General features: G+C 52.4%; 1 protein-coding gene across 7 annotated transcripts in view; it reads left to right on the plus strand.

Moving 5' to 3' along the window:
- Positions 1-23,651, plus strand: part of TRAPPC9 (trafficking protein particle complex subunit 9) — a 541,182-nt gene that overhangs the window by 420,610 nt on the left and 96,921 nt on the right. For 5 of the 7 annotated variants that reach the window (XM_072733818.1, XM_025985035.2, XM_072733822.1 and 2 more), the window contains one exon: positions 12,806-12,896. In XM_072733818.1, the coding sequence (XP_072589919.1) occupies positions 12,806-12,896 (91 nt within the window). Of the gene's footprint in view, positions 1-12,804; positions 12,897-23,651 lie in introns of all 7 variants that reach the window. The other 2 variants (XM_072733819.1, XM_072733820.1) reach the window with 1 other exon arrangement.

Here is a 23,651-nt window from a genome sequence, read left to right on the forward strand (position 1 = left end):
TCTGCCGCTTCCAACGTCCCTGTGGGGAGGCTGTGGCCTGAGGGGCCCGTGTCCTCATCTGTTCAGCCAAGGGGAGAACACCTGTTCCAGTTTGCTGCTAGGGTTAGTTCCAATAATCGTCTCTGCCCTTTTGATCACCTGCCAGGTATCAACCAGAATATTCGTGTTTTTCTTATCCCAAACTTGCTAAATAGATACACTCAGTTTTGAAAAATTACGTACATCTTGGAAGTTAAATAACTCACCTGAGGTAACATCCAGGATCCTAAAACTTGTGTTCTTTTCATACTACTTGGAGTGAGTCCCATGGCCCAGGTGTAATCCTAGCTCCTGACCCTAGTAGGTGTCTGCAACGTGAGCCCCCGTTGCTGCTGTGAGAACCCGTGCTGCCCCTGTGACCCGGCCTCAGGGGAGGCTTGTCCCGCACAGAGGCAGTGGGCCAGCCTCCCCCGTGTCTTCTCTTCCACCTCCGATTGGACCTGCCACCAACGGTCCAGGATTGTAGTTCTAAGAACCCCTCAAAGTAGCTGGTTCTGAGGTGGTTGGAGATGGACCATGTCTGCTTCCACTTTACATTTGTCATGTGGGAGAGGAGACCCCACCAGTGTCTGATCAAGTCTCCCTCATCCTTGACGGCTGAGCTCACACGTCCTGTCGCACAAGGAGCCCGTTCTGTGGCTGACCTCTGCCTCTCCCTTCTGGCCCGGCCGGAGCTGCCCCTTCCCTTGGACTCCTGCAGCACTCCGTGCCTCGCTCTGGTCATTACAGCCCTTACCAACTCCAGGAAAGCTCATTTCTTTCCCAAGTTCACTGTCCACTTCCAGGCTGCACTGTTCTTGAAGCCATGCTGTGTCCTACTCCTTTCGCAGTAACTTATGGACGATCTGTGTGCCGGGCTGTGCTAGGCACCGGGGACCTCCGAGGTGAGCAAAATCAGGTGTGGACCCTGCCCTGATAGAGCGTGTTCTTTTCCTGGCACCAGTGCCGTGTGGAATCCCCAGCGTGTAGGTATTAAAGCCATTTGGTGAATGCCTAGCTTCCATCTCCTCGATGGAGCAGAATGAAACGTTAACAGCTTACGTGCCCTATGCTGAGTGCTCTGGTGAATATGTGAAAGGAGCCTTAATGGACAAGATTAGTCTTATTGGAAGCCTGGCTCCTTTTCCAGAGGGCAGCCATGCACAGATGATCTGTGGTGGAAACAGATGAAGGATAAGCGTGGAACAAGCTCAGTGTCATCTCACATTCTCATTTTCATTGTTTTTGTTGCAAATCTCCCTCCAAAGAGCATTTCAGGGGTTGGTGAGATACTTGCTGACATATCAGAATCCAACCCCGCATAGGTTTCATGGCAAGAGCTGGGTGCACAGTTCAGCTGATCCCCATAAAGGCGAACGACCCAGACCATCTGGGCAGCGTCTCCGCCAGGTGGTCTGATAAGCACGTGTCTCCTCTGTTCTGTCTGGAGACCATTTGTAACCATCTGGCTGATTTGTGGGCTGGGTAGAGGCTCCAGGAGCCCAACTGCAGCCCGGGTTTTAGATACCTAAGGACTGACATCCCAGAGCAGGCGACGGAATATCTTTGCAGCATGCAGAGGTCATTTAAATGCAAGTGATTGGACAGTGGAAGGACATGGAGCAGGGTAGCTGTTCTGAGTGCAGGGCTGTGCGTCCGGGAGCAGGCTGTGTATTGCTGAGCAGTGTCTGTGTTTGGCCTTGCAAACACCAGTCATCCTCTCTGAACCCAAGAAGCTCCACGGCTATGACATTTGTCACTGGTTTTTGCTGGAGTTTCACAATCACAAGCCTACGACACTATAGGCACAATGTCCGGAGTTTGGTCTGTCCTGACTGGGACAGCTGGCCCAGGACACTGCTATACCTCGCTTCTCAGTTTTCTAGATTGCTTTCTTCCCCGGGAGGAGAATGTGCCTTCAGCCGACCCCTCCTCTCTTTCAAGGCAGGGGCAGAGATTAAGCTGTGTGTGTGTAGTGGATTGCCCTTGACCCTTCCTAACTGGCTTGTGGTTTATTCTCAGGGATGCTGCTTAATGGAGCCATGTCTTCCTGTCCCCTGGAAAAACAAACTCTTAAAACAAGATCCTTTAAAACACAGTACACTATGTTTTTCTAGTAGTCCTGTTAGGAGAAACGGTTTAATCTAAATGAATTTAATACAAACAGCTCCTGTCATCAGTACAGCTGATTTCTTGATCATCTTAAGTGAAATGCAGAGTTGCATTTTGTGTCTGCCTTTAGGGAGTTTAGCTTCTAGAGCTGTTGGTAATCACTTGGCTCGGAGGCCTTTCATCTCACAGTGGAGCAACATTGCCAGCCAAAGAGAAGTGCGGTACCTGACCACCGATGCCGTGCAGTTGCCCTGGCTCTTTGGCCTGTGGTGTGCGGAGGGAGTAAGGTAAAAAGGGCAGAGATTTGGTTGCTGTCTCCCCCAGGTCCAGCCGTAGTAGCCATGCACATCTTAAAACTACTTTGAAAGGAATCAGGGTTTGGCATCCAGCATAGATTGCAGGCTTGGCTCCTGAGAGTGGGGAAGGGCTTCCCTAGCATGCAGAGCACTGTTTCAGATCTGTGCGTGAGAGTGTGTAGTGTCTGCGTGTGTATGCACTGTGGGGTGTGTGTGATGTGGGGGATTGTGCGGTGTGTGCATGTGGCGTGGTGTGCATATGAGCACACAAATGGGTATGCGCAGTCTGTGTGATTGGGCGCGCGTTCAGCGGCTATACCTCCTGTGTGCTTTTGATGTGACAATGACTGTGCGTGTGCATATCCACATAAGAGACTCAGGAGATTACTGCTAACGCCCATCTGGCAACTACTAAGTGCCAGGTACTGTTCTGAGTGATTTATGTGGATTGGCTCACTTAATTTTCACAAAAAACCCTAGGCAGTAGTTTTATGCACATTCCGCAAATGAGGAAACTGAGACCCAGTGAGATTCTCTGACCTGTCTCAGGTCACCAGCCAGTGAGTGGCAGAGCTGGGATTGGCACCCAGCCGTCTGGCTTAGGAGTTGGTGCACGTGGCTCTGTGCTGGGGACAGCAGAGGAGCATCTGGTCTCTGCCAAGGCCTCTGTGTTACCCCCATTTCCCAGAGAAAGCTGAATGAGGTTGCAGCATTCCTCGGGCACTCTGCTGGTTGGGGCTGCCCCCTCCCCCCGCAGGATGTTCCCGTTTCTCCTGCTCCTCCCTCAGCCCAACAGGACGTGCAGAGGTGAGCTATTGCAGACTGTCCCTTGGCAGCTCACTGTGCTGTGTGGCATTTTCTGTCCAGTTGGGTCTCTGACCCCAGGGAGCTGAGCCGAGATGCAGGCACCCCTCCCGAGATGAGAGCAGCCCACATCAGCATTCTCAAAGTTCACGGCACAGATCGGAAAACACAGTCACGGGAAAGAGGCTCATTAATCACTTAAAGCAGTCTTTCCATTAGTATAATTTCTATTTATGACAATCTGCTAATTTATTGGAGTTGAAGTGGGGCTGAGTTAAGTCCCTGCACCTGTATTTCCTCCAGATCTGGTACGTGGGGTGCAAACAGCCCATCTTCCTGGGGGGACGCCCGATGTGCAGTCCTGCCCCCTTGGGGACACTCACCTAGCGGCCAGCCGAGAAGCCACTGTCCGCTGCTCTCGTGTGATGGCTTTCCAGCTCTCTCAGTTGCTGTGGATAATGACCAAGGGTTCAAATTATGGTGCTGCTTTCTCCTGTGAGCGGTGAGGCTGACAGAACCCAGGCCTGTGGGCTCAGAGGAGAGGCTGGTTACCCCCTGGGCTACAGGTTCGCCCAGGGAAGAGTTGTTTGAGCAATTGTTTTCTTTTTCTTAAAATATAAGACGAGTTCGTGGTAAACTTCAGTCACGTGAATAAAGACGTCTCACAAACAGCTCCGTATCTTCAAATTGCAATATGTTACCAAATATTTCACTGCTGATGGTCTAGTGGAAGATGAGCAGGAGGGTATTTTATTAGCTTTCTGCATTTTTCCATGCACCTAGCTGTTTTTCAAAGATTTGGAAGCAAACATTCATGGTTCCCAAGATGCATAGAATATTAACTGAGTGTACATGAGAATGTTGTAAATAAAAAGGCTGTGCACAAATAGTAAGTTTAATTAGTAATGATGAATAATAAGATACAGCTCTTGCATAAAAGACGGGGCTCCTTAAAAGTAGGAAGGCTCTCCTCTTTATTGGCCTTTCATCCCTAGTAGCTAGTACAATACACATAGTAGGTGTTCACAGATACTCGGTGTGAGTCAAGATCACACACTGGGAAGGGGATGCACACAGGGAAAGATGCCTGTGGCCAATGCAGGATAGACACAGTGCAAGGTGCAGCCATCACAGCCAGGGGAGCAGGAAGGGGGGCACCCCTTTTCCACAGGCACACAGGTAAGAAGGGGGAATGTGAGGTTCACATTCGGTTCTTCGACTCCCAAGTGCACTGCTTAGAGGTCTCATTGACCTGACATTGTTTTAAGGGCTGTGGGTCCTTATGAGATGATCTGTAGGTAACTAACACATAATACATGCTCAGGAAAGAGCAGCACCTGCCCTGAGCCAGGCACAGTGGTTGTGACCAGGGACTTCACTTATTCTCCTGGGGCTAACACCCATAAGCAGTGCACTGAATTCAGCTAAATAGTTGAGAAGGCATGGCTGCTCTTTGTCCTTGCTGCTTTGGAGAGGGGAGAACAGAAAAAGTTCACACTGAGCAAGGTTCAGTCTTGGACCCCAGGCCTCATGGCTCACCACCTCCAAGGATTTGTGACCAGTAGGAGGAGTGAGTGAACAACAGTGACTCCAGGTAACTCAGCTGTGTCTCTGAGGTAGGAGTGGCAAGCATGGAGGCCCCATAAAGAGAATTTGTCATTCCTTTCTAGGGAGTTAGATGCTGCCTAGGGGAGGCCCCAGAGGTAGAATGAGAGTTGTGCTAACCTGAGCTGGGAGCTTGTATTCTCTTTTGGTTTAGGCACATGGGTTCATCATTGCATGTGTTGTGGCCCAGGAGACCTGCAAAACCTGGGTGCACACCAATAGGAGTTCCACAGCCCTATTGCAGAGTTACCGTCCCTCTCCTCGTGAGGGACAGGAGCAGAATCTTGGGACAGTGACCTACTGACTGCTTGGAGATGCGATTGCTGTGTCCCTGGTGACTAGAAAGGGTTGTAAAGGGAGAGAGCTTTTTCAGCACCACGGAGAGTTCCCACCAGGTCTTCCCCTGGGGCTGCAGGGAGGAGGCTGGTACAGCTCCAAGCTGGGTGCCCAGCGGGTCCCCCCTGGGGCTGCAGGGAGGGGACTGGTGCAGCTTCAAGCTGGGTGCCCAGCAGGTCCCCTCTTGGACTGCAGGGAGGGGACAGGTGCAGCTCCAAGCTGGGTGCCCAGCGGGTCCCCCCTGGGGCTGCAGGGAGGGGGCTGGTGCAGCTCCAAGCTGGGTGCCCGGCAGGTTCACCCCTGGGGCTGCAGGGAGGTAGCTGGTGCAGCTCCAAGCTGGGTGCCCAGCATATCTCCCCTGGGGCTGCAGGGAGGTATCTGGTCCAGCTCCAAGCTGGGTGCCTGGCGTGTCTCCCCTGGGGCTGCAGGGAGGTGTCTTGTCCAGCTTCAAGCTGAGTGCCCAGCAGGTCCCCCCCTGGGGCTGCAGGGAGGTGTCTTGTCCAGCTCCAAGCTGGGTGCCAGGCTGACCCCACCACCACCTACCTGCAGCTTCGAGGCCATAGCTTGACTTAGGCCCTGTGCACAGAAAAATCCTTGCCTGTCAGGTGGAGGTCATGGGTTCATGCCCAGGTGTCCTATGAAGAATTGATACGTTTACAGCAACTGTCAGAAAGTTGGTCCAGAACTTGGGCTTCAGGGTCATGGATGTGTCAGCTTGCTTATTCTCACCATGCGCCCAAGTTCAAAAAAATAAAATTGAATAGAAATCACAGTCCCTACCTTATACCCATCAGGTTCTAAAGTCTTAATTTAAACATAATATTAAATTGAAAAGATATATATTATACACTTACTAAAGAGCCTCTCTGGGAAGCCCTTTGGAAATGTTCTAATAGAAGCAATGATGGGGATTATAGCCTCCATTATCATTTATCAATCTCTTGCCCCAAATGCCAAGGTCTGTGTATTTAAGAAATGGTAGCCGCTGCCACCTCCGCCTTCATTATGGGATGTTGCAGTCTTGCCTGTAATAACGAGAGATGAGGGCAGCTGCCCAACCGACTGGTCAGCCGGCTTTGCATTTGTGTGTTTAGGGCCAGACACCAGACTGTTTTTTGGTGGCTTATGGGGCTGAAAGGGAAGGGGTGTGCATGCAGGTAATTAGCTTTATTAGCTCAGCTGTATAATTTTATGGCTCACGTCCGAAAGCAAATTAATACAGAAATATGCTATTGGAATGGTTTCCAAAGCCCCAGTGCCATTTGGCAACTTTGTAATTACTCACACGCTAACTTGCTCCTCTAACTAATCATTTCAAAGCTCCTCATCCTGGCCACGTTCATTAGGCACTATTTCTATTTTGCAAGCACCGTGGTGCGATCTGCCTCAAATGTCTGGTGTGATTTTTTTTTCTTTTTTTTTTGTGAGAGGGAGTAATATGCCATGTTCTGAGGTCTTAATTTTACACCCCTGGAGAGAATCAGGAAAAGAAAAAACATGAAGATGTGCATGTTAAACCCAAATCCACCAGCCACCTGCATGTCGAGCTCCTCTGCCTTCTGAGTGGGATGAGGCGCACTGACTTTTTTCAGCCTCAACCTAGGAGCTCTGCGCGCCCGTACCGTTTCAGGTCTACAGCTGCTCCCAGCGTGGTTTCATAATGTTAGCAGCAGAGCTGTATTGTTTACTTTTTTCTAAAGTTTTTATTTGAAATATGTAAAATATGCACATGGTTCAAAATTTAAAAAAACGAGTGTTCCCCTCTTGCCCATCCTCCCCAAATGGCCATTTTTCTTCTTCATTCCTTCTACGTATTTCAGAATTTCTCTCTGAAACTAAGTGAACAGATAGACTTTTGTTTGTTTTTACACAAAAGTATATGCTGTTTTGCATCTTGGTTTTTTTTTTTTCCACCAAACTGTACGCCTTCGAAAACTGCATATTCATAGCGAACTTTCTCCAGTAGCAGAGTGTGAATCTTATGCCTTTATTCCCATAGCTTTGCCGTCAGGGGGTTTCAAACTTTCAGACTTTTGCCAATCTGGTAGCGATATTCTTGAGCACATCATCTTTCCTTTCTGGAGCTGCCATGCCGTGGGGAAGCACTAGCGTGCCGGAGTTGGAAGGAGCTCCAGAGGAGTCCCTGCACTGTCCTCCCAGCTTCTGGTTCCTCATCTGCATGGTGCCAACTGCAGCATCCTGCTGGTTGAAGGGAACATGTAAAGTGCTCACCACAGAGCCCGTCCCAACAGGAGTGTCCCCAACATTCATACCCTTCTGTGTCCCCCTCTCCAGGACTCGGTTGTAGGTCTTTAAGTCTGAGACTTAGAATTCCTCTGGGAGCATTTCCTATATTGGGACTTGGTCACCACTCTGAGAGTGAATTTCTGTGAGTCATGGCCCATTAGATCCTAGATGAAACCAAAACCAAAACAAAAAAAAAAGCAAAGCTGGCTCCTTTTGCTGGCACTGCACATGCAATCCCACTTCCTCTCCATCTCTTTGATTATAGTGAATCACAGAGTGCTTTGCAGGGACCTGGTCATGAGCTAAGGAGGAGGGCTTGATGTCTTCCTTATGAAAGAGAAAGTAGCTCTTCACATGGTAGCCACAGAGAGAAGGGAAATGTAACTGCTTTTCTCCACTGCCCAGCCAGTCCCTGGGCTCTGGTCCTTCATCAGACTCTGCAGGGGGTGAGATGGATGGCGCTGGGGCCGTGGTAGCAGGGAGATGCTGACCTGAGTGGGTGGCAGAGTGGGGGCTTGGGACCAATTCAGTGCGATTGATGGCTCCCAGGAAGGACACACTCCTCATGATCACCAAGTAACCTGCACAATGGTCTGTGCTCTCATTGGGGGCTGGCATTGGCCCATTCCTGGGTCACTCCCCTTGGGAGGGAGATGACCCCTTACCCTGCCCCCACCATGGATCTTGTTGGTTTAGGGACTGGAAAAGTGGAGTCCCAGCCTGGGACTGATAGATGCCTTCCTCTTTTAGAGACCCACCCCAAGTAAGAGGCCATTGCCTAAGATTTCTAAGTACTCCTGGAAAAGATGCCTCCTTGTGTTTGCCCCCGAGGGTGTCATGGTGGGCGGTGCTACTATGGCCGGTCGAGTAACAAGGATGGAATCAAACCAGCCCTGTGGTGGCTGTGGTCAGGCTTGCAGTGCTGAGTGGTGGCCACAGAGGAGTCCACAGAACTGGGCCAGTGTTGCCTGGGAGTGTGTTTGCGTCCAGCCTGAGCCTCCTGGGCAGGGAGGTGGGCTCATTTTAGCCAAGAAACCCAGCCATACTCCGTGTCAGTACCCGTGCTGCTGGGTAATGGGCCAGGCCTCATGGCCATCTGTCACTCACAGCAAGGACATTGCCCACCTTCCTGAGGCTCTCTGTCCTCACACGTGTGGCTGGCTCTGTGCCGAGGGCTCCACCAGTCACCCTGTGGTGATGCCAGCGCAATCCCATCGGAGGGTCCTACTTTCCTTGCTCTAGCAGTGAGTGTTGTGGGCAACCCGTACCAGTGAAGTCCGTCTCCGATGAAAACCACGCATTTCCACATGCCTGAAGTCATGTAACTGTGCACACAGGCTTTCACTCAACATTTATCAAGCTACCACTGAGGCCCAGGCATCGTGCAAGACACTGGCACTGGAAAGATGAAAAAGACACTCATGATGCAGCCAGGAAGATAGATATTGAGGCATTGATCATTGATCGCCGTAATCCTTGCAGTATAGCCATGAAGAGCCTTGTCGAGATACCATGTGAGTGTGTGTGTATGTGGGGGGTGCTCCACTTAGGCGCTTTGCACTTGGTCCAAAAGTAGGAGTCAGCAGGTGGAAGAGGAGGGAAGAAGAAATATGGAGCCTGGGAAGGGGAGAGCAGCCTTGTGATTATGTCCCATGGATCTCCCCGTGAGGGGTCTGGGTCAAGGCACCTAGGAACCCGTGGGTGGTGGAGGTGTCCTCCCTCCTGTCTCCCACCACAGGGCGCTAGGTGTGCATGAGGTGGTGAGGACACAGAGGTGTGGAGTCCTCATGGATGGGTAATGTGGGCTTCCCACGTTCAATAGGAGAGGGACCTCGATGGGGCTGGAGGAGCATAGACGGGGGGAGCAGGTCACCGACTCCTCCGGACCACAGGTTCTTTGAGGGCAACACCTGGGCCTATTTCTCCGCAACTCTACAGAGCCTCACCACCCTATCTTTGTCCTCAGCCATCTAGCAGGGGGCTGGTAATGACTCGGTGTATGGAGGAGGCACCAGCATAGAGCCCTCCTGCTGGTGGATACCTGGGTGCCGGGGCTTGTGGAGAGCCTGTGCCACAGCCCATATCACAGTGGAGGGAGGCCCCCACCCACCCACCGCGGTGCGCCTGCGGAGGTGGGGGAGGGCTTCCACAGTGGTTCACAGCTCCGTTGCATGAATGGGAGAGTGACTTCGGAGCAGATGTGGCCTGTGCAGCCTTTAGGAAGTCCTGGAATGGAGCATTTTTGGAACACACTGTTCTGTTTGCCGGTAATTAAATAGAACGTGGGTGTCTGTGCGTGGGTTGCGACGCGATTTCTGGCAGCGTGGTGTGAGCTAACACCGGGAGGCACGCAGTTACCCAGTGCAGGCAGATCCAGACCCTCACCTGTGCTACGTCTCCTGTGTGTCCGCTCTTGGTGTTGCTTTCCTGCAGATCTCTGCCCCGTGGATTCTCACAGGGAAAGCATCCGGGGAGAGAGAGCACTGTCTCCTTCAGCTCTGTTTTGGGGAGAGGCAGCTGGAATGTCAGGACGGTCTCGGTTGCTTTTTTAGAAGCTGGCAGAGCTTTCCTTTGGGTGCCTGATTTCTCCCCGTGAGAGCTCTGGCCTGAGGGGCAATTTCTGTCGGTGTTCGTTTGGCAATGCCAAGAGGGTCCAAAGCCAGCCAGGGTTTCTGTGGGGTGAGTCCTGGGGGGAGTGGGACACCACATGTGCATTTGTGATTGTATACATGTGTGCCACTCCCACTGGTGCGTGTACGGGCCCATACACAGAACTTGGCCTTTTGGATCTTAACGTTGTTGTCTGCTGTGTAACGTAGAGGCTTTTAGCGGTGAGTGAGAACGCAGACTCTGGAGTCAGACTGTCTGGGCGCTAATCATGGCTGTGTGGCCCTGAGCAAGTGGCCTAACTTCTCTGTGCCTCCATTGCTTTCTCTGCAAAAGTGGCAGAGTACTTAGTGTGTGATGGGATTTGGGTCGCTTAGATAATGTCAGGTGCTCAGGCCAGGCTTCCCCCAGAAAGTGAGCTTGGCTATTAGGGTCTGTGCACGCTCACACCCATGCAAACCCATAGGGTTAGGATGGGGTCTGAATGTTTGGCCCAAAAGCCCACCAGAGTGCTCCCCTCTTTCTCCAAGAAAGCTCTGCACCTTCCCCTGGTGAGATTGTCTTCCTGCCCCATTCCTTACCTTAAGAAGTAATTTAATACAGCGTGTCATATGTTAAAATTAGAATATTCAGATCTGCGGATTGCAAGGAAGAAAAAACAACCATTCAGTCATTATCCATGGAAATTAAACACCGTACGGTGTCGTATTCATAAACACGGAGACTTTCCCAGCCAATAAATTCTTAATACTAAGCAATTCCTCTTGAGAAAATTAAATTTCTGCGAATTGAGAGTGGGCTGCCATTTACGTTGGAGCGTGGCTGTCTGCACAGGTCATGTTACCTGGGCGCTGGAGTTGAGAAGCCCGTTCTCTTCGGCTGCTGTGCAAGCAGGCGGTCCAACCAGTGGGCTGACCCCCTCTTCCTCCTGGGGAGCCTGGAGCCAGTCACAGACACTCCCCACGCGGACCTAAATGCCCAGATCTGGGGACAACAAGCTTCTAGGAGTTCAGGGTCCTTAACGGAGACAAGCTCTCCCCATTGCAGGGGGAACAGGCCCGGTTGGCTTTGGGCCACTCCCCGTGCTGAGCAGTTGCCCAGAGCCTGAGGCAGGCTCAGAGGAGGAAGCTGGAGTGGGGGGGGCGGCAGGAGGCTGTGGGCAGAGAGGGTCCCCCGTCCTGGAGCTTGGCTCAGCCACAATTAGCCTCCATGTGAGGCACGGGCCAGCCCCCGTGTCAGCCTCGCTGTCTGTGTCAGCCCCCTGGGCTCCCAGCCGCAGGTGTGGGAGGGCCGAGTGCGGGGTCCCCAGGCCCGTCCGTGATGTACCTGTAGGGAGTAACTGCCCCCAGTCCTGACACGGTCACCCCTGAGGTCTCGCACATCCCCAATGCTGGGTTCCTACTGAGCAGGTTCCTCGTGAGGAGTGTCAGACGTGGCTTGTCAAAGGTGACAGAGCTGAGCATTGCTGTCCCCCTGCGGGGCCTCGGCTGCCATCGGGGGATGGAAACCAGCAGGACCCTCCGCTGCTGGCCTGCGCACCCCACCCCCTGTGCCGAGAAGTGGGTGCCCCTCCCCTCCATGTGGCCTGCGGAGGGGAAGGATACGGAGCTGTGGTGAGGCACCTGGTGGACGGGGCATCTGTGGGGTTGGCAGGAAAGATGACCGTACTGGTGGGAGGATGGGGAGGCGGGGGCCCTGACAGGTCACCGTGCTGGCCAGAGGAGGGGGAGGCGGGGGCCCTGACAGGTCACCGTGCTGGTGGGAGCCCGTTGCTGTGCAGCCAGCCCTGCTCTCTGGTTCGCCGATGCTCAAGGACCGAGTGGTGCTCCGCGGTGCCCCCGCGCCCCCAGCCTCGGCCGGCCCTGGGCTGCTCTGCCTGCAGGGCCTCGTCCCTGCAGCTGTCCTCCCTCCGTTCCCACCATCGAGAAGCTTCCATCTTCTCAAGTTCAGGCTCACGTCTGGTTTCAGTGCCCTCCCCGAGTCTCCATCCCTGTCTGGGTCGGACATGCTCTGTGTTTGTTGAATGCGATCAACTTGCTGAAGGCAGAAAAAACCGGGTTTTCTCCTCATTTCCCTAATCAGGGAAGAATGTCAGGGACTAAATTCTTCCCTTTTGATTACAACTTAGATTCTGTGGCTTTAGTTGACGTAGGAAAAGGGAAAGAGGCTTGCAGATCTGTTTCTGAGAGCCACGTTGGCTGTTTAATATTAGTGCCCAGGACACATCTGTTTTCAGCATTTCTAAACCTAATTTCCTCATCCGCTCAGACGTGCCGAGAGACTGTGACTTCCTCCATTGTGAACTCGCCTAAATGAGCCCATTCGTCACAATATGTGTAATTACATCAAGATGTATAACACGACAGACATGAAACCAGCACGCAGCCGACGCGCGTCCAGAAACGCACTCGGTTACATTGAACGATGAGCCGTCCGCCGGCTTTATTAAGGAGACACAACCTTCCACTTCCTGTATCCCCGCCCCCACCCCGCAAGAACAGCTGTGGGATTAAAATTACCCCATGCATTTCCCTTCTTTGTACGACAGTTGCTTGATTTACCTGATTTGGGCTGAGGGAGGGGAGCCACTTGATCTATTTCTGTGCGTGTTTTCCACACTCAGATCATGTCCTGGTGGTTGGTTGGACATCATTTGAGAGGAGGGAGACCTAGATCTGCTGTGGGAGGTTTCCCGTCCGGGACTGTATAGAAGCTTCCAGAACTCTTCCTCCTGTCCCTGGGTCTCCGCACGAGCCGCGTTTTCCTTGACTGGCACTCACCCCTCCCTGAAGCGCAGAGGCGAGGCGAGCGTAGAAGGACTCCTGAACCAGCTCGTCCTGGAGCACCTGCAGCTGGCTCCTCTGCAGTGGGGTGAGTACCGCCCGGCACCCATGGGTGAACACGCGGCGTTTCTGCGCGGGCGTCTTTTCCCGCGGGTGAGGTCGTGCCGGCCAGCTGGCCGTGGCAGGTCAAGCCACGGAAGTCACAGGGCCTGAGCTTGGCCCTCCAGGCATGTCCCGGCAGCACACACTTGTGAAAGGGTCAGCGCCCTCAGCATCCGCACACATGGCAACGGGTGTCGAGACCCCTGTAGTCCCAGCTGCTGCAACGTGGGGCATCCTCTGCGGCGGCACTTGGCCTTGTCCACGCGGGCGCGTCTTCAGTCTGTGTGTGGTTGAGTGGTGGAAGGGATTCACGTGCTACCCTCTTGCTCTTACTCCTCCCTGGATGAGCTTTGACAGCTTTTCACAGGGTCGGTACGGAAGAGAGCGTCTTTGGTAAGCACCGTAACTCGTCTGCAACCCGTGAGCGTTCACCATGATTTAGCACCTCAAGCAGTGCACCTGCGTGTTTGCTTCCAGCAGCTTCTATCCTGGGCTGTGCCTTCCTGATAGCAGCCCGACATATTTTGTTGAGGAACAAACGGAATGTATTTTTGTTGACATGGGAGGCTTTATTATTTTCTGGAAATGATTTCATTATCTATTCTAGGTCAGAAGCTAGCAATCAGCGAGATACAAGTGTGTGTGTGTATATATATAACCCCAGGTATCATCGTAAATTAGTATCAGTCTTTTGCCCAGTTAATTAAAGTGTGATCTCCCCTTTCACATGCTAGAAACACCTGGGAGTTGTTCCAGGAGCAGAGGGCCTTCCCGTTGGCCTTCCCTGGCTCCCCATCAGCCTGTGAGGCCCCCTGTACTGCGGGGGGACCTGCCCTTCTGCCGGACCCCCTGCTCCCACAGATGAAGGCCGGGGGAGGCCCGTGAGCAGCCGGCGTGGCAGCAGCCAGTGGACCACATGTTACACCAGGTGGCTCTTTCCATGCATCCAGCCTGAGAAGGAGGGGGACGCATTTCCGCAGAGAATCAGGGTGTGCACCTGTGGTGGCTTCTCTTGGCCCCCAGACCATTTTCTAGGTTGGAAGGTCCTATCTCTTGGTTACCTGGGCACAGCCAGCTCCTTCCACCAGATGTGGGCAGCTGAGCAAGTCAGACACCCAGAGCCTCCCACCTCTAGGGCTGGGACAGGCCCCAGGGGACCCGTCCTGTGAAACAAAATGAAATAAAACTTGTGTTAACGTATCCTGTCCCTCAAAAGAACTTCCCCGGGGCCGGAACAGCCACACAGCAGCCACGCCCTGCAGTGGGCCCTACAGGGTCCAGGCTCCTTCCAGAGTCCAGCAGGAGTCCCTGAGTCCACACTGGAGTCCTTACAGGCCTCTTTCCTCTTCTGCTTGTTAGCAGCGTTTGGGTCCGCTGCCCTGCACACGTCATGTGCGTACCAGAATGTTGGTAGATAACAGGTGTTAGCAGTACCACCCCAGAGAAGATGCTTTGAAAAAATAATCCTAGGGCCTGGGAGGCATTTGTGCCCGGAAGCCTTGCTGGCAGGACAGGAGCTGCTTCCCTGCAGCTCCCCAAGCAGGGCAGGTGGGCGCCCCACCTGTGGTGTCCAGGGTGTCCGGCTGTGCTGAGGTCCTGCGCTCGCAGGATCCACACCCCCCAGAAACCACGCACAATGTTTTCCCGGTCGGATTGTCATAATTTGCTTGCTACCATATCTGGCTGTCTCCAGTGAACATCTTTATGAACAGATTTTTGTTTGATTTTCTAACCAATTTTCTGGTTTTGGAGTTAGTTACTGAGTCAAAAGACATGAATGTTAAACTCTTGAGCTGTTGGGTCAAAGGAATATGTGACTGTTGATGGCGACGTGGACATTGTGGGAACAAGGATTTCTGAGGTCACTTTCCCTCCCGTGCTGTGAGCGCGGTTCCCGTGTGGTGGCCCCTGAGAGCTGGTGGGCAGTTTTGCCTGCCTCCCCAGCCCCCTGTGAGCCCCTCCTTGGCCTCAGGACATGCCAGTGCCCACCTCCTGTCATGTGAGCTGTGGGTCCAACATGTCGGGGCCTCAGCCCCTCACACCACCCAGGGCCCGGGCTCTGCGGTGTTGGCTATGCCCCGCCATGATTGGCCTCTCCTGACTGTTCTCACGGGGCCCCTGACCTGAGGGCGTTCAGGTTTTACTGTGCAGGCTGCCGAGCTGGGCCCTCACCTACCTGAGCACTTACAGGTGCTTCTTGAGCTGCCGGACATCGGCCCACGTGGCCCTGGCTGACAGATTTCTTTCTCCAACGAGAATGGGCTTGGGTGGGCAACTCAACAAGATAACAGCTATTATTTAACCGTTTTGCACGTGTGTGTCACATGGCGGGCGAGGTGCAAGGATGTCACAGCGTCCTTTTGACAGCCTTGCGCGCCAAGTGTGCCCTTCTCCAGGTGAGGACGCTGTGGCTCGGCCGGGTCAGGGGTCTTGTCCAGCACCGCCAGCCAAGTGGTGCCTGGTCCAGGGTCAGGGCCAGGTGTCCTCACACTGGGATCGTGGCCGTTCCACTAGATCACGTGATCAAAGTTTTCTATTCTTGCTGTGGAAAGCTAGGGAAAAATCAGAAAAGTTGGACTGAGAAAAATCGCCCTTTACTCACCCCCAAAACAACCTCTATTTCATTGGATTTTTGTGTCTTTCTAAGCCTTTTTGGTGTCCTCAAATTTAAATTTTGTTTATAGAGATGATCATACCATATTTGTACTTTTGTGTCCCTTTTTTATTTGCCTGACAAAACACCAGTGCTCCCCATGTTACAAATGTATCTTACGCTCGTGCGCTGTTACAATTTCATCAAGTGGACCTGAGGCAACTTAGCGCTTGCTCCGTTGCTGTTCCGAGATGTTCATCGCTCTGTAAATCACACGCACCACCCTGCACGGTGAGCTTTTTTGTGTTGTGGGGTCATGCTGTCTGCAAGGATTCTCTGAAGTTGCTACTATTTTTGTGGTAGAGCACAAACATGTCCGTGTTGGCTGTGTGATGGGGTGGCATCACCTGGGGGACGGGCCTGCTGCTGGCACCAGCTGCTGAGCGTCCTGGTCCTGGCTCTGCTGCTTCCTCGTGGAGTGACGTCCTCAGGCAGGTGGACGAGCTGGAGATGCCGAGGGCACCAAGTGCTCCGTGAAGGCGTGAAGAGATGCCTGCATCCTGGCATCTCAGGGGCCAGTGGGGGGCCCCTGGAGTTGCTGTGTGCCCGTTGGTCATGGAGAGGAGGAAGCTGAGATTCTGGGGTGCATCCAAAGGCAAGGCAGGACGGGGCAGGTCAGAGCTGTGGCAGGGCCTGGGACGGGACCCCACGTTGGCGTGGTCGGGCTGCAGCTTCCCAGAGGCCTCTCCTCTCCGTCTGGAACCTGTCGTGTGAACTGTGTGGGGCTGCGCCTCCAGGTGGTAGAGCCCCGCGTGCTCCCCGACTGTCCGTTCCACCGGTACCGGTCGTGGTGACTAACGAGGCTGAGCTAATTCGGGGGTCCCGCAGCCGTGCCCCCTTCTACCTCCCTCGGCTGGTGCCGCCTTCCGTAGCTTCCCGGGTGCCTCGGCGATGGCCTTGCGCCTTCACAGACTGCCAGGGAATGCAGATTACGTGTTGGCTCCATTACGTGCCGGAGGTTTCCACTGCGCACCCTCCAAATCCTCATCAAGCGAGCCCCACCGCGTGCTCCGGCCCCGAGCCGTGGCGTGCAGGCAGCTCGCACACGCGCGAGGCTAACAGGTCTAGGAAGCAGCGGGCATGAGACCCGTGTGGGGACACCTGCCGCCCTGCCTCAGGGAGCATCTCGCCCTCATGCCTGGGGAGCACGACACGGTGTCCACCCTGCGCAGGTCTGGGCGGTCATCACATTCAGGGGTTTCTGTCACCTCAGGTTGCATGGAGAATGCGGGTTCTTGGGTTGCCTGTTCGTTCAGTGGGTTCCTGCTGCTGACCGTCCGCTCTGTAGCAGGCACCGCTCCAGGTGCCGGGGACCCGCGTGTAAGTTAAGCTCCATCCCTGCCCTCGAGACGCTCCCGGTCTGGTGGGGGAGGGGGACCCAGGGCTGTTACCGGACTGTCCACGCACAGCCCGCTGTGTGCCGGGTCGGGGCCTGTGCGGGTGTCCTGGGAGCAGAGGCAGGAGGCAGCCCGGGAACCCGCCCCCTGCCCCTAGCTTGTTACAAAGGAGCCAGCTGTGCACTTGGGGACAAGGCACAAGGACAAAGGGGACGGGCCCCTGTAGGCCCGTCACACCTGAGAGCTGACCCCTGCCTTATGGCACCTGCTGCGTTCAGCCCGTTTGGGAGTCTGGATCCGGGGCCCAGGGGGCCAGGCTGTCTTCGCCTTGAGGGTGGGCTGCCTCCCGGGGACCCTTCCAGGGTGTCCTTCTGTCAAACTGTCACGTGGAGGCCTCGTGTGGTCTTGTTTCTGACCTGAGATTCGTGTGTATCGGCTGCCGTAAGTCCCCAGGTGCAGTCGCCTGCCAGACACCTTGGTTCCAGCCAACCGTCCGCACGTGGCCATGCGTGGCCTCCCTGGAGGCTGAGCCTGCCCCCGCCCCCTACCTGTTCCCCAGGTAACTTAGCGGCACGGGGCTGTGGATTTCTCCAGACATCTGCTCCCGGGTGGGAGCGTTAGCCTGTGGCCCGCTGACGGGGCGGCCTTGCTGGGCTGACCAGGTGGCTTTGGTAAGCCAGAGAGGCCGGCAGGCGGGGGGCGAGGAGCCGACCCTGGCGCCCAGTGATGGCCAGAGGCCGCTCTGCCTGAGGCCCAGCTTGGGACCCGAGGGGCCATCTCACTGACCCTTTGGCACCTTTGCCAAATACAAATATGCAAATATATAAAGAACAGAAAAACAGAAAAAAATTGTAGAAGATATAAAAGTAGTTATATTGTTTTTGAAGAAAAGAAGTGATTAAAAAAAAAAAAACAACCCGTATACAAAGCCAAAGCCCCAGGCTGCTCTCCATCCCCTCCTTGGGTATGACCCCATGGACTTAGTGGGTCCCTTGCTGTCCTGTCACGGGAGGCTGGTGGCCCTGCCAGAGGGGCCAGCTCTGTGCCCTGCTGCTCCTCGTGCTCTGTCCTCACGGCCAGCACCTGGAGACCCCCGAGTCTGAGTCCGCGAGGGATGGAACGTGCAGAGCCTCGGCTGCACACAGCTCGCTGGGCCGTCCTGTGTCTGGCTCCGGAGCCCGTGCCTGCGCTTCTGTGAGACCCTGTCACCCTCTCCCCGGCTCGCCCCCTCCGCCCCAGTCTTCTCCTTGGCCCTACGCACCCTAGTTTTAAAGTAATGTTTCGAGCGTTACTTGTCATGACTTTCCCCTGAAGAGTAACTGTATTTGTGGGTGCTTCCTGCAGCGAGTCAGGAGCTGTGTCCAGTCACTTTCTGTGTCACTTTTCTCCAGAATGCCCCCTGAAATAGGCATTCTACTACATCTTAGGGAGGAAACCAGTGAGTTAAAGAGGACATACTTTGTCTCCAAATTTGCTATTTCTATGTCTGATCTGCTCCCTGAGGTCCAAGGTCCACACTCTGGCTGACTTCGGTTCTTCCCTTCATCCCCTGTGCTTCCTGCCCTCACCCCCTCCTAGCAGGTGGCTACTGAGCCCCTCCCAGGTGCCCGTCTGGGCTATGCTGGGGGGGGGGGGGGGGGGACACTCCCGCATGCCCAGCTCTCGCTCCCCCTCACCTTCAGCTGCCTGCCACTTTCTTTGATAGACACCTTTTTGGAGGGGATTTCTTTCTTTCTTCCTTCCTTCCCTTCCTTTCCTTTCTTTCTTATTGGTGTTCAATTTGCCAACATACAGAATAACACCCAGTGCTCATCCCATCAAGTGCTCCCCTCAGTGCCTGTCACCCAGTCACCCCCACCCCCCGCCCACCTCCCCTTCCACCCCCCCTAGTTCATTTCCCAGAGTCAGGAGTCTTTATGTTCTGTCTCCCTTTCTGATATTTCCCACTCATTTTTTCTCCTTTCCCCTTTATTCCCTTTCACTAATTTTTATATTCCCCAAATGAATGAGACCATATAATGTTTGTCCTTCTCCAACTGACTTATTTCACTCAGCATCATATCCTCCAGTTCCATCCACGTCGAAGCAAATGGTGGGTATTTGTCGTTTCTAATGGCTGAGGAATATTCCAGTGTATACATAGACCACAGCTTCTTTATCCATCATCTTTCGATGGACACCGAGGCTCCTTCCACAGTTTGGCTATTGTGGACATTGCTGCTATAAACATCGGGGTGCAGGTGTCCTGGCGTTTCATTGCATCTGTATCTTTGGGGTAAATCCCCAACAGTGCAATTGCTGGGTCATAGGGCAGGTCTATTTTTAACTCTTTGAGGAACCTCCTCACAGTTTTCCAGAGTGGCTGCACCAGTTCACATTCTGGAGGGGATTTTCTGCCGTAGGATTTGTCCTGGGGGGCGGAGAGTGGCACATGGGGCCACCCCTCCCACCTCTTGACTCTGAACCTGGGAAATAAAGGTTCATGTCTCTGCGGTGCGGTGAGCTGCTGTCCTCCCCAGTGCCCTCTGGCTCCTTGGGCCAGGACAGGCCATCCAGCAGGAGATGAGAGACGTGGTCTCCGTGCTTGCACCACACCCCTGTTCCACAGGTGCTAAGAGGGTGGGTGTGTGGGCAGCTTTCGAGCTCTAAGAAGACACAAAGGAAAGAGTCTGAGATCTGCAGGGTGGCAGGTACCAGGTTTCCAGTCCCTGGTGGGCACGGAGCTCATGAGAGCCTCCTGCCCACCAGAAGTGGGCCGGGCACCGTGGTCATGACAGCCTGAGCCACCAAGCCAAGAAATGTCCTGGCTCTCAGACTCATACCACCTATTGACACAACGACCTCATGACGGGCCTCTGCTGGCGTCAAATGTGCCTCGTGTCACACGGTCCCCACGACAACCCTGAGAGATTGGGAAAACCACCCTTGTTTTATAGAAAGGAAGCTTGAAAGTCAGAGCGATCGTGTCCCTGTCACCAGCACTTAGGTGGCAGAGTAAGGAATGATCCCAGGCCTGACCCGGCGAGGCTCCCTCTGTCTGCACCCCTGCCTCAAAGGGAGAGACCCCGATCAGAAGCCGACCACCTGCCCGCCCCCGCCCCCACGCCATAACCTGGGCGAGGCCGTGCATCAGTGTGTGCTCGGCTTCCTTTGCAAAGAAACCTGCACAAACGAGCCTCAGAATTCAAGAGGTGCACAAAGCTGTGTGCGAAGTCTCCTTCCTACCACCGTCCTCCCCTGGAGCCATCCCGTCCCCCTGCCCGCACCTCGCAGGCGCCCGCGGTGGCTTTGTCCTCAGTGGGAGCACGTGAGAGCTTCCTGCCGCTTGTCTCTCTCGCTTAGGGACGCGTCTCGGGCGTCGCTCCCCAGCAGCACGCGGGGGCCTCCACGCTCTTACCGCCGTCGATGCGGATGCGTTGTCCTTCACTTACCCGCCTCTGGCTGACCCTCGGGTGGTTTCTGATCCTTTGCTCTGATAAACGTTGTTGGAACAAGTAAGGGCGCCAGTCCCCATGGGAGTAAGGCGCACTGGAAGACGCTTACTTTAAAGTTAGCAATTTCTTTAAAAATATCCTCTGTTCCTGTGTCGTGCTTAGAAAGACTTCCCTCGCCTGGATTATATAGATCTGTTAAATTCTCACACTTCCATGGGCTCACCCATTTTAACATTTAGGTCTTTTATTTATGTGGCACGCACCCAGCCTTTTCCCAGAAAACTATTTATTTGTCTCCAAGTCATTTAATAATAACCTTTCTCTGCTAATAAGTGAGGTCATTTTTCTCTTATGTTCAGGAAAATTTTTGGACTCACTTCTATTCATTGTCTTGTCCACCCATGAGCCAGGACCGCCCTCGTAACTATTACGGGTTTGTAGTATATTTTAATATTTGCTTGGGTATTTGCTTCACTCATTTTCTTAGTTTTCTTTCTCTTTTGTTTACTTAAAATTATGGTTAGATATTCATAGATTTTCCATCTTGACATTTTTAAGGGTATAGTCCAGTTGAATTAACTGCATTCATATTGTCCCCCAGCAGACCTCTACTTATTCATCTTGCAAAATCAAAACTCTGTGCCCATGGGACAGCTTTCATATTTTTATATAACTTCAGAAAGAGCTCATTTTGTTTTTAAGTTTCTAACTATTTAACTGTCTCTTCTCGAACCGTGGTCATTTCCCCACTTCTGTTTCCTTAATATAATTTTGCTTTCTCTTCCTTTTCTTGATTCAGCTGGCTAATAGATGATCTGCTCTCTTTGTCAGTTCTTGTCCCTTCTCTCTGATTGTGTCCCCATCTTCTTTCTGCTTTACTGGAGCTCACTGTGTTAGTTTGTCCTTACTGATTGAACTGGATATTTAATCCATTTATTTCAAATTTCCTGTTACTGCTATCATTATTTTAAGGCTATGAATTTTCCTATAATTACTGCATTTCCTGTGTTCTGATATTTAACATTTTCACGTTTGTTACTTTTTAGGCACTTTGCAATTTTAGTTTGTTTCATCTTTATCCCAAGAGTTACAAAACCTGCATGTTTTGTTTCGTTTCCTGGATTTGTTCTGACTTTCTAATGTAATGGCATTGTAATCAGTTTAGTGATATTTCCACCTCTGAGAATTCACTGAGGTTTCTTTTGCTTTTTTGTGACCACTCCATAGACAGTTAAAAGGAAGGCATATTCCTTGTTTCAGGCAGATTGAGTTGCAAAATACATCATTTAACCTCTCCTCATCAGTTACATTGCTTAGGTCCCTGGGACCCTCACTCACTTGACCCACTGCAGACTTAGACATGTGAATTACACCTGCTGCTGCTGTGGGTCCTCCTCAGCCTGAGTGGACTCCTGTCCATTGACGTGGTGGCCCTGTGTCCTGTAGTCCATGCAGCACAAGTGTGGATGTTCCTTGGTGCATAGATGTCCTCCTTGTTCTCATTCTGCTGAGCCCACTGTCACTTGAGTTGCTCTTCTCTGTCTCCTTCGGTGTTTGTTGCCTCGTCTAACACTGTAACTTTCATCCCTGCTTGCTTTTTGTTTGGCTGCTATGCCTTTGTTTATCATTTTATTTTAAACATTTGAGATTTCCTTTTTTTTTTTTTTTTCATGTGGTTCTCTTAGATGAATCATGGAGTTGAATTATGGTTTGCGAGCCAACTTTAAAGAGTTTTTCATTAATAGGTGAGTGTAGGCCATTTACATTCCTCGATATGGCACGTGTGTTGGTCTTTACTGTTTATTCTGTTACGTGTTTTGTTTTTATAGTCTTTTGACTTTTGTGGTCTGTATTTTCTTGATTTTGTTTTCTGTGATCATTTTATTTTTCGGTCTCTTTCTTCCTAAAATCTCCAACTTCTCTTGTCTGACCTCCCCACCCTCACCCCCTTTTAAGGCCTTGCCTGATGTATTCTTCTTCACAGGCCTTGCAATTCTCTGAAAGCTCATTGTATATACAGATTATTTTCCTTGTGTGTGTTTCCATCCCTGCTAGGGTATAAGCTCCATGGAGGAAGGATATGTTTATTCTTCACTGTATTCTCAGCACCTAGATCTGTCACCAGAACATTTAGTGCCTGCTGAGTAAATATTCGCTGAAGGCATGAATGAGGTAGTCTTCACAGTGTATCTCTGAAGTAGGAGAGAGGAAGTGGAAAGCATGTGCAAAGCCATTCATTGTGTGAACGGCAACTCAAAGACTGGAACACAGTTCCCATGATCTTGAAATTTGTGTCTCTCCCATCACCCCACACTTCCCTGGATCACATAATGAGCTCGTGGCCTACAGGTGGATTCCAGGCCTAGCTCTGCTGACTTCTCACCAGATACTCCCCTGTAGAAGAAAAAAGGAGGAGGTAATTTTGTGATTGTGCATGGACTTATAGAAAAGTTGCAAGGACAGTAGTGAGAATCTTTTTTCTGCACCGTTTTAGAGCAGGTACCTGGCCCAATGCACTGTCACCCCCGTATTTTTTAATGCCTATTTCCCACAAACAAGGGCATTCTGTTTTACACCCTCAGCATGCCACCCAGATCAGGAAATTAGCGTTGGTACTACCTACCATCGAGTACTGACAACCCGCTCGAGTTATGCCAGTTGTCCTACCAGTGTCCTTTGTACTTTGAGGGTCTGCATCTGGTTTGGAATCACTGGTTGCCCTGAGTTCTTCCACGTCTTTAGTTTCCCTTGGTCTGGAATAATTCCTCAGTCTTCCTGTGACTTTGATTACTTGGCAATCTCAGATATTTCTAACCGGCTTGCTCTAGGGTGGCCCGCAGTTTGGGTTTATGTGGTGTGCCCTTGCGACAGGATTCAGTAGATGTGTCTTTGGCAGGAATGTCACAGTGATGCCTGCCTTCCCCATGTCTCAGGGCGGCTCATGATTCCATTGTCCTCTTGCCAATGATGGTCATTGTGATCGTTTGACAAAGGTAGTGTCTGCCCGCCTTTTCTATGAAGTTCCTTTTTTTCTCTTGGTAATCAGTAAGTATTTCAGGGGAAGGTGCCTTGAAACTGTAAATATCCAATTCCTCGACAAAATTTACTTTGTTCGTTTATTTATATGGATCCATCATTCCCTGTTTTATTCAATGGGCTCAAATATGTGACTGTCATTATTTGTTCTGATGCTCAAACTGTTCCAGACTCGCCCAGTGGGAGCCCCTCAGGCTGACTTCATGCCTCATGATATGCCTCCATCAGTGTTGGAGCACCTGGTTGCTTCCTGGCACAAACATTCCAGATTCATCTCGAAC

This window comes from Vulpes vulpes, chromosome 13 (genome assembly GCF_048418805.1).
Source record: "Vulpes vulpes isolate BD-2025 chromosome 13, VulVul3, whole genome shotgun sequence".
Classification (NCBI taxonomy): Eukaryota; Metazoa; Chordata; class Mammalia; order Carnivora; family Canidae; genus Vulpes; species Vulpes vulpes.